Source organism: Gavialis gangeticus, unplaced genomic scaffold, assembly GCF_001723915.1.
Source record: "Gavialis gangeticus isolate Ggan-Ray unplaced genomic scaffold, GavGan_comp1, whole genome shotgun sequence".
Classification (NCBI taxonomy): Eukaryota; Metazoa; Chordata; order Crocodylia; family Gavialidae; genus Gavialis; species Gavialis gangeticus.
This window is the reverse complement of record NW_017729004.1, coordinates 48,628,057-48,639,302: the sequence shown is the minus strand read 5'-3', so window position 1 is coordinate 48,639,302 and position 11,246 is coordinate 48,628,057. Positions and strand designations below refer to the sequence as shown.

Sequence of the window (11,246 nt, the reverse complement as noted above, 5' to 3'; positions counted from 1 at the left end):
GCTCTTTTCTCCCTTATGAGACCCAAAGCTATTTGAGATGCTAAACAATTGGCTGCTTAAATCACGTCACAGTTGCAGCTTCTGAGCATGGCTGTAGTGCAGGCTTTGCACAGATAAACATGGATCTTTGTCATATAGAAAACCACTTTAAGCAATCTTTCAATACAAGCAGTTTCACAGAAAATATTAAATTATTCACGTTTACCTCTAAAAATATTGCTTAAAAACTCACTAACAGAAACATTTTCTTCAAATGGGAAGTTCTGTCCCAAACACTGTTTGGCAGGTAGCAGTCTTTTACTGAGATAGTATTGTTGGTTTTTTTGGTTCTCCCTCTAATCTATAAATGGTCCTCAAGGGAAAAAAAGCATGACACCAATATAAGAAGAAAAGTGAAAATGATTAAAATTTATCAGTTCTTAATGCACAAGGTTTTATATTTTAACTACCTTGTACCACATGTAAAATGCTAAATTATTACTAAAATAAAAAGCAGCAAACAACAGGAGACAAGAATATTACACCTGTTAAAGACATTACTGAATAAAGCAACACAAGATACAAAGAAATATTTTATTAAAATCATCTGGATAATACATGAAGTGTAACTAATACTATGTACTGGTGCAGAAACATGTCTAATAAAGCAGAAAAGGACACGTGATATATGTGAACAGAAGACATGTCAAACTGGTTTTAATGTACATATAAATATAAAAATTTAAAAAGGTGCTTGACAGTGATATATTAAATGGCTGTAATTTTGGCTACAATTAGATTATATAATTTTATATTCTTTAAGCAGTCTTAAGAGCAGTGCACATGGTGAATTGCTGTTGATTGAAAAAGATAGACTTTGCTTTCTTATAAAATGAATAACTGCATTTCTTCTGGAAATATCTTAGGCACATGCAAAAGAAATTAAAAAAGACTTAAAAACCCTGCCACAAACCAGTGACTTATTTGTTCTTGGCTGCCAGGGGCTTACGACTGATCTTCTTTGACTTGTCATTGTTCTTCTTTGGAGGCTCGGGGTTTGCCTGCATGTGTCTGCCATACAGACTGCAAGGAAATGAGACAAAGAACATTTGTGATGCCATCAGTAAAATAAAGGCTTTCAACCTGCAGCATGTTAAAACAATACATTTACTCAACCAAAAGTTAAGAAAGCAGAGGGTCATTATGTTTTTTCTGCCTCCATATGCTAGAAATTCCTAATAGTCTTCAAGATGCAGCTTGAAATATTAGCTTTCTGTGTCTCATCAGGAGATTAACATTAGGAAAACTGGGGTTTAAGGAGAAGATAGGAAGAATACGTTTTGCCTTCAGAAACTAGCAACCTTTATTCAGCACTTACGGCACAAAGGCTTGGAAGGCTGAGAATGTGTGTAGCTAAGCCGACAATGAGAAAAATTGGGTCGAACTGGAGAGACAGAATACCCATTTACAGCAAAGCGAGCATCATGCCTAACCATAAAACCCAGGGGCTTGATAATGTGACAGAGAGCAATGGTGTCACAGTCTTCTCTGGCTGTTCACACATGATTGATAGTACTGGGATAGCTACCAACACATCACTGCCACATTAATAAGTATCACTGATTAAATGTTGACGAAGTATCCTACAATTAAGATGGCTAGCATTCAGTGCAAAGCTAAACAGACTACATGGCTGAGAAGATTTAGCTGAATAACAGGTAATAATTAGGACTTAATTTATGAGCAATCCTGATTAAACCAAATTAAAAGCTTACCCAGAATAAATACAGCTCAAACCCTAACTTCTCTTATTGCCATGAACTGCTTTTTAGAGCTGTCCTTTGCAGGGGTGTTAAGGTGTCTAGCAGGGAAAGGACCCGTAGCACTGCTTTCTCTAACTCAGCTGTGAAATGAGGAATGTTGACACATCTACTGAAATCCCTTGGAAAGGTGTCCCCTAATACCTCCTCTATCACTCCTCTGGGCTTCAGGGCACCCTCCCTGCTAGCACACTGCCAACCAACTTGTGGAAATTAATGCGTCTGATTACTCTGAAAGCTGTATTCTGTAACAGTCCTTGAATATGTGTAGTAAGTTGTGTTCCAGTATCTGCATCTTTTGCTCTGGGAATACAGAACAGAACAGGGCTGTCCAATTCCACAGTGGCAGGGTGCTGCAGCTGGTGCTGGTGTGTGGCTTCTGGGCAGTACACTGTATGGGTCACATGTGGTGGGGGTGGCCCTTCACCATACGGCATGGGCCAGCAGCATGCAGGATTTCACAAATTTCACAGACATTAGGGCTGGAAGGGACCTTGCAAGATCATCAGGTCCAGCCCCCTGCCCAAGGGGTATGAAGTCAACAGGGGTCAAATCAATTAGCCAGCAAGATAAGCATCTAAGAGTTTCTTGAAGGTATCCAGAGTAGGCGGCAGCACCACTTCTGGGGGGAGTCTATTCCAGACTCTGGAGACTCGGATGGTAAATAAGTTTTTCCTTATGTCCAGTCTAAAACGGTCTTCCAGCAGTTTGTGACCATTAGACCGTGTCTTCCCTTGGGGTGCCCATGTGAGCAGACATCCTCCCAGTTTCTGATGCACACCCCTTATATACTTATAAGCTGCCACCAAGTCCCCCCTGTCCCTCCCCTGAGGATTCCCACACCACACATGATGAACTGGCAGCACAAAGCCCTCCCTCCTCCCTTTCCCTCCTGCAGGCTCTGCTAGTGGCACACAGCCCCCCGCCTTCTTCACTGGCAGCATGCATCTCTCCCTGACCCCTGGGGTCTTTCTTATTGAGCGGCAGTGGGAGAGGTGGTTGCTGGGGCCCACAGGCTGCATGCCCCCAGTTGGACAACGCTGGAATAGGATACAGAGTTTGAGCCAAAGATACTGCTAGGCTTTGTACACACACCTTTGGCAGAGCCAAAATTGATGTTCAGATCTATAGGTCAGCACTGACCTCCAGAGATGAGACCCAGGATTTTCCTAATACCTTAAGTGCATGGAATACAGGAAGCTTTACCTACATCATGTGTGTTGTAGTGGTCAAAACACCCACCTGCCACTGAAAGTCTGCACAGCTAGCAGATCTGCCTGACTCCTGCCATCAGTGAGGACAAGAGGCAGACCTGTCTGCTATTTGTCCCAACTCTGCCTATCAGAAATATAATGAGCAGCAGGTTCTGCAATGTTCCAGAGGCTTTTAAAGTCTGTTATCACGTCTCAGTTCTTGTGGGCCAAGATTAAGTGTAGTCGCTGTACTGATCTAATATCTGAGTTGAAATGGATTTAAATGGCAGTGTGTAGTGGAGGGTGTACCCCTGTTCATATGCGGATAGGACTCCCTACAAGAACTTCATAGTTGCTCCCACGGCTGTTGGCTAAGGGCAAGTGAGGCTTGGGTAGCCGAACCCCAAGCCTTTGGGCTTGGGCCTGCATGTAGGATGCCTACTGATGGATATGGAAGCATCTGAAGCCCCAGCCTGAAAAATCTCGGGTGGAGGATACTTGCCGGTTGCAGCGCCACATATGGTGTTTGAATGACTGAGCTTTGCTAAGTCAGAAGGATTCAGAACTGATCTGGCTAATTTGACCTGTAACATGAAAATTTTTGTCTATATCTATATATAAGCATACCTATACGTATAGGAAATATGCCTATATATGTAGGCATGGCCTGACCTGCAGTTCAGTGATGGGCACCCTTCTAGGCACAGAAATGACAACTTCTCTACAAAGAAAAATAATTACAATCTAACACAAGATAAGGTGTTTCAGTGTCCTATAGTTGCACCAAAAAGTCCATAACTTTGCCCCCAGTGAACAGCTCAAGCTGCCTGACACCACACTGGGAAATCACTCCAGGACTAGGTGAGCAAACAGGCTCTCCTTCCCAAGCCATCTGTAGCCTTGACAGATCTGTTCCATGACCAGAAAGGAAAGATGGAGCAGGCTCTATGACACACAATGTGGGAAAAACAGGTGATGGATCTACATAACAAATGTCCCACCAGCCCTGCCTTCAAATACCTTTAGCACACATGGAATGGGCTCTGTTGTTGCAGTAGCTGTCTCTCCCCACTACTGGGACTCCTTTCTGCTTTTGAAAAAGGGCAAGATTATCACCTCAAGATAGATGTGAACTTCTTCTACACCTTTTGTAGGACATTAACTCTGAGCCTTTCCCATCTTCTCAGTCCTTTCCGCAATTCTGCACCTCACAGGTGACAGACTAGTTGAATCTCCTACCTAGTGCAGTGATGTAGAGGACAGATTGCCATATGCCTATCTACTGTATAACAGTCTAAAGCTTTATGAATGCTATGCACCAGGAAACCCAAATATGGTCTGAATGTAGAGCTTGGTTTTAGCCTACCTTTCTACACCCGCAAAAAGGATTCTTACCTTTCCAAAAAGAGCATCACAGAAAACACTGGGCTCTCCAGTTTACCCAGGTCCATAATAAAATGTATCTAGTAGGCACCAAATGGGATTCAACATAAATACAAATGCTTCTGAATTCTCACACTATGTGGTACTGAATACTTTTTGACAAAGAGATTTTATCTACCTCTCACTAAAGCATACTGAAGTCCTAAAGCACAAACTCTTGTGCATCTGCTTTAACATTCATTCCAGAGTCAGGAGCACACTGCCTTTCTCAAATCCATGTCTTCTACAGAGGTATCTGGATCACATTTTAGAGTGAAATGGGAGGGGAGTTGGGAAATTCATTCTTCACTTCCACCATACTACATATTCTAATTTTGTGTCTTACTGATTTGCTGGCCACTGCTAAAGGTTTACTGTTCTGCAACTAGTTTTCCTTCAAGGAAAGTACAGTTAAAAACTAACCCATTCCTTGACCCTGCAAATACTTTAAGGACTTGCTTATTGGCAATTAGGAACCAGATACCAAGTAAGGAAGAGTCTCTATGGTCAGTGAACAATGACCGTTAGTTACTGCACATGCAAATTTTCTACCTCATCACCCTTAACTTAGTATGCATCAACTATTAATGAAAATATCCAATAAGGACTTTCCTTGGGTTTGGAGCATATAGATGAGTTTTGCTTGTTTTTTCTTTTAAAAAAAAACTTTGCTATTGGAATATTTCCACATTGAACATAATATAAAAATTCCAGCTGTAATTAAGGAAATACTCATTAGAATTAAGGAAATACTCATTAGAAAGCACTCTTAGATAAAAATGATCAAAGCATTGTACAAGAGCCACCTCATTTTCAGCTACACACAACTGATTAGTTGAAGCATGCTAGCAATAATTTTGTGATGCTGAAAAGTTTCACAGACGAAAAATGAAAACGTGCTCAAATCTGCAAACAGCCACTGGTAGCTAAATAGCACATTTACTGGGCCATGGATTAGGCTAAAATCTCACAACCAGTGAGTGTTTCTCTCAAAGGGAATAGGAAGGATATGTGGAGGGAGAACACTGTATGAGCATCACTACACAGCACTGACTCTACCCTTATCCCACAATATCTTCCTCAAGTTAGCGAAGGGCCAGAGATGAGAGGAGCAAGAGCTGTGTAGCTGAGGGGCTTGGAGAAGCTGTGTGTAAGGATTTCTAAACAGGTTGGTCTGGGGTTCAAAACTGTTATGCTTTAGAAGTGCATTACATGCATTGTTCCCTTCTAAATAGCACTACTGGGGTTATTTCTTTCTTTCTCTCTTTAAAGATGGATGAGGCTGCATATTTACAAATCTGTACACATTTTCTGGTTAAGTATTTAAGACTAGGCTCTGGCATTTTTAAACAGAAAAAAAAAACACTCATGAAAAACTACCAATAACTAGCAAACCTGTTGCAAGGTAATGTATTTGGCACAAAGCCAAAGTAAATGCAAATGTATTATTCACATTTTTACTATTTATCACAAAATGTCTTATCTTTAGAACTGCCAATGGTCCTGTTGTACAACGTGTCTCCTGTTAAACGTTTACTGGCTAGCGAGGACAGACTGCTGATCCGTGAGATGTCAGAGGCTTGCAACAGGGGTGATGAGCAAAGTGCACGTCTACAGTGAAGAGGCTGGTCAGAACAATGACGTTCTGTTAAAAGCTACTAGGTAACATGTTCGATCACTGGCAGAAGGCAAGGCAGGGTGGCACTTTACAGACTGACCCATTCAGAGGCATGAGCTTTCATAGGCTACTTTTTAGATTATATGAAGAGACTTGCGGAGAGCAGGGGTAATAAACTGAAAGGCATAAAGTCACTTAAATGCAAAGGACAGGGAAAGCAGAAGGAAAGAAGAGGGCACTGTGGAGGGAGATGAAGATGGATTGAAGAGATTGAAAGGGATAAACAAAACAGTTAACCCACTGAGGGGCATAAGGGTCATAAAAGCTAGTCCATGTAACAGAATAAAAATACAGAGTCTCTCCTAAGGCTGTACTCAACATAATCCAGTCTGTGGATGATTTCTGGTTCTGCAATTGTATGTTCACATCAGTTTTTAAAGTGTTCTTGTTCTCGAACAGCTACTTTGAGGTCAGGGATGGAACGGCCAAGGCGGCTAGTATTCTGCCAGGGGCTTTTGTGTCGTTATGGAATTTCTGTCACACATTCTTCTCCGTAGGGATCCCTCTGTCTGCCCAATGGAGACAGCAGAAGGGCACTGTAAGCAGGTGATGGCTATAAAGTACCCTGCCTTCTGTCTGACTTGAGATTAACACAACTAATTCCCTCTCCCTTTTCTGACCATGGTGTGGAAATCTAGTGGTCACAGAAAACTCTCCCACAGTTCAAGTGTACATTAGCAATGATGAAGCGTTTCCATATAAAACAGTCTTCTCTAGATGGCAGGCAAAGTACTTGGTGCTCTAGCGTCTTTGGTCTCCCTTCCTGTATACACACTGGGCACATCTACACATTCAATTAACGCGCATGAATAAACACTGGGGCTTATTACTCCAAAGTTTTTTGCTCCCGGTGTGCCGTTTGAACATGTGCCCAGGAGCAAAAAAATCCAAAACAATTAGCTCCTGAATGTATTTGTGTGCCGCACTTCGAGCCCAGTGGAAGCAGCCTGGGCTGACAGGGGACCCATGGGGCGAGGATGCAAGCCCAGGGCTCCTCTGACAAGACTCCATATGCTATAGGGGGTGATGCCTGAGGCACAAGGGTGCTTCGACATGGGGGTTGCACATGAAGCTCCACTGGAACAGCCAGCCCAACAACTGTGGAGCAGCTGGCGGGGCATGACATTGTTTCAGTGCATGGGCTGCCTGCTGGCTAGCCCTGTGCTGAAGTACCCAGCCAGCCCTATCAACATCTACATGGGCATTTAAACGCAGTAATTTAGTACACCACTGGACAGCACTTGTATCTGATGGGACTCTTCAACAGCATAGTAAATTAGTCTATGACAGCCTAATTGCCTTGTATGTGTAGATGCTGATACTTTACTGTGCAGTAAATTGGTCTGCTGTGCAGTAAAATGCACAGATGTGCCCACTAATACTTCATCAGCAATAGTCTATTCACTGAACTTGCTGACTTTCAGCACTGTGCTGCATTCTTTTACTTGTGCGCAGCCAATCCCATAAGCACCCAAAACTGCCTCCACAAAGTTCAATTACTTGGCTTTGAGAATGAAACACATCCATTTACATTCCTTTCTTTAAGTTTCAAATGCGTGTTGGTTACATGTTGCCATCTTAGCTCAAGATAATTCCTTGCAATCTGCTACAGCAATCTTCTATGTAAAACAAGAACAAAGACCAGACTTCAGCAGGCTGTATAAGCCTTGCAGGGCAAGGACTGTCTTTCTTGCATTCATACAACATACACAAAGAGGCCTTGATCGTAACTGGACCCATGAGTATAACAGTAATATTTAAATAGAGTAATGGCAGAATGTCAACCAGATGATACTCTAGGGAGAAATTTTGCACTTTGTGACACCAGAGAAACACCACAGAAGTTGCTAATAGAAGATCTGGACCCCTGATGTTTGGGTTTGCAACAACTTTAAAGTGCAACTCTAGAAACTGCTAACAGTTCCCCAATTTAAAAAAAAAATAAAGCCCCCAAACCAGCAAACATCACTGAGCTAGGCCATTGGGAGGAGTAAGCTCTCTGAAGTGAAAGAAAAACAAACTTCCTTTGGTAAGAACAAATCTAGGCTCCAATTACTCACAGTCCATAATGTGCCTACTTTGCAGTAATTATACTACCTATAAATAGAGAATCCAGAGAGAGGTCTGCCGTGTTTAATGGTGTCTACCATCTCTAGGAATTGATCTGGGGCTTCAATACTGATACCATGTGCCCAGCAGGCACTTTTACATTTGCTATTGTTACACTGGATGTTTACAGAGACATTCTATTTCTGTGTGGAAAGTTGCATGCAAATAGCTATTTAGAAAAAAAATTAGTACTGAAGCATAAAACCTAGAGAGCAAATAAGCATTTCAGACAACTATTTATTCCATGCAGCAAGTACAAGATGGTGGTTGTATAATCAGAGTTCACAAATTGCTGAGTCTTTATAAACTCAGTAGCTGCACTACTGTGTACAGTCTTCTCATTATATCAAAATGCAAAAGGTTTCCTAGGAGATGATGTGTGAGACTGAAAATACATAAAAGCAATGGACAAAATTTTCCTGTTACTTCTTTCCTGCCCCCACCCACCAATAAACAAAGATTAGAAAAAAACAATTCTAGTGAACAATTGTTTCCACGCATGCAAATATAAACATACACAAAACCCCACTGCATTTTCTACCTGCCCCACTGGAGTTAACAGATGAGAGCACTGTGGCTGCTACAGCAAAACTAACAATATCAAGCAAGAAAGACACTCATTAAACTTCATCATTCTGTCCACTTTAATGATGCCTTTACTTAATAAAAATTCCCTGAGCAGCTGCAAAGATATTAGGCCAGGTCTTTGGTTATGTATCAGGGGGTCTAAGCTGTCACTAGCAAGCATGCAGTTCAGGAAGTACATTCCCAAGAGGAAAAAGCGAATATAGCTTTCTTGTAATAAATTCAGAAAGAATCAATAACTGCAGCTTCCTATGTTACTTAAGCATTTAAGAAACTAGGTGATCCTTCTAAATTAAACTACAAATAGCTAAATGTTGCAATTTATGGTATAAATGAAGGAATGAAACCTTGCAATCTGAAAACATGAAATCTTAGTATTAACATGTATAAATTTAAAAAGGAATGATAATAACAATTCATGAAGCTAAAAAACACTGATTTTTTTAAAGTCACCATCAACATGATTTTCCCCCAAATCCCTGTCTACTCTACATTACAGAACTCAATGGCTAAAAGCAACATGCTCCTTTTCTTTAAGAAAGGGAAGGAGGAGGATCCAGGGAACTACAGACCAGACAGCTCCACCTCAGTCCCTGAAAAAAAATCATGGAGCAGGTCCTCAAGGAATTTATTTCTAAGCACTTGGAGGAGAACAAAGTGATCAGGAACAGTCAGCATAGATTCACCAAGGGCAAGTCATGCCTTACCAACCCGACTGCTTTCTATGATGAGATGACTGGCTCTCTGGATGCAGGGAAAACAGTGGACGTGATATACCTTGACTTTAGCAAGGCTTTTGATATGGTCACCCACAGCATTCTCGCAAGTAAGGTATGGATGCACGGATTGGATGAACGGACTGTAAGGCGGACAGAAACCTGGCTCGATCTTCAGGCTCAACAGGTCACGATTAATGGCTTGAAGACTAGTTGGCAGCTGGTATGAAGTGGAGTGCCCCAGGGGTTGGTCCTGGGCTGGTTTTGTTCCATATCTTCATTAATGATCTGGAAGATGAGATGGATTGCACCCCAAGTAAATTTGCAGATGACACCAAGCTGTGGGGGGTATAGTAGATATGCTGGAGACTAGGGCTAGGATTCAAAGTGACCTGACAAATTAGAGGATTGGGCCAAAAAGAAATCTCATGAGGTTCAATAAGGACAAGTGAAAAGTCCTGCACTTAGGACAGAACAATCCCATGTACCAGTACAGGCTTGAGACTAACTGGCTAAGCAGCAGCTCTACAGAAAAGGACCTGGGGGTTACAGTGGACAGTAAGTTGAATATGAGTCAGCAGTGTGTCCTTGTTGCCAAGAAGGCTAACAACATACTGGGCTGTATTAGTAGGAGATGATCTGCCAGCAGATCAAGGGAAGTAATTATTCCATTCCCTTCTGCACTGGTGAGGTCACATCTGGAGTACTGTGTCCAGTTTTGGACCCCCACTATAGAAGGGATGTGGACAAGTTGGAGAAAGTCCAGCAGAGAGCAACAAAAATATTTTGGGGGCTGGGGCACATGACTTCTAGAGGAGAGGCTGAGGTGAGGGAACTTGGTTTATTTAGTCTGCAGAAGACGTGTGTGTGTGCGCGCGCGCGCGCGCAGAAGACGTGTGTGTGTGTGTGTGTGTGTGTGTGTGTGTGTGAGATAGCAGCCTTTAACTATCTGAAGGGTGGTTCCAAACAGGATGAAGCTAAACTGTTCCCAGTGGTGGCAGATGACAGAACAAGGAACAATAGTATCAAGCTGCAGCAAGGGAGGTTTAGGTTGGATATTAGGGAAAACGGTCTCACTAGAAGGGTGGTGAAGCACTGGGCTGGGTTACCCAGAGCGGTGGTGGAATCTTCATCCTTGGAAGTTTTTAAGGCCTGGCTCAACAAAGCCCTGGCTGAAGGCTTTGGACAAGGGGTTGGACTAGATGACCCCTGAGGTCCCTTCCAACACTAATTTTCTATGACTCCATGATTCTAAATCAGAGAAAGGAATGATGAACAAGGAGAGCAATTGTAAAATTTTATTTAGCGTGCAAAGTAAATAAACTACATAGCTTTTCACTGGTCTCAACTAATTTGAGACTAAGAGGGGAAAGTCTAACATGTGTAAATCTGTGTTTGATGCAGATTATTTGTTTAACCTTAAAAGCACAATACTGCAGGACAGTACCTTAAAAGTAGAAGACTTTGGTCCTAAGCATTTTAAAATATATTTGAAAAAAACAGCCATGGGAAAATGCCCCCTGCCCCAAGGTAGCTAAAACAGAAGTACTTGGACGTGAATGCAGAGGACATGCATAGTTAAACACCTTCCTGGAGGAAGTATCATCTTCATATACCATACCATCACCTGTGAAAAAACACCACCAGAGCAGCTGAAAGAGGAGCTGCTGCATATGCAGTCAGCATTTCAGCAAGATACTGCCCACCTGGGCACATGAGTATTCCCACTGAAATTAATGGGATT

The 11,246-nt window shown here is 42.2% G+C and overlaps 1 protein-coding gene across 1 annotated transcript in view; it reads right to left on the bottom strand.

Moving 5' to 3' along the window:
• Positions 1 to 554: 554 nt before the first annotated feature.
• Positions 555 to 11,246, bottom strand: part of RSU1 (Ras suppressor protein 1) — a 205,236-nt gene continuing 194,544 nt past the window's right edge. Inside the window, exon 9 of the mRNA XM_019508345.1 lies at positions 555 to 1,062. Within this exon, the coding sequence (XP_019363890.1) occupies positions 960 to 1,062 (103 nt within the window). The 3' untranslated portion in view covers positions 555 to 959. The remainder of the gene's footprint in view (positions 1,063 to 11,246) is intronic.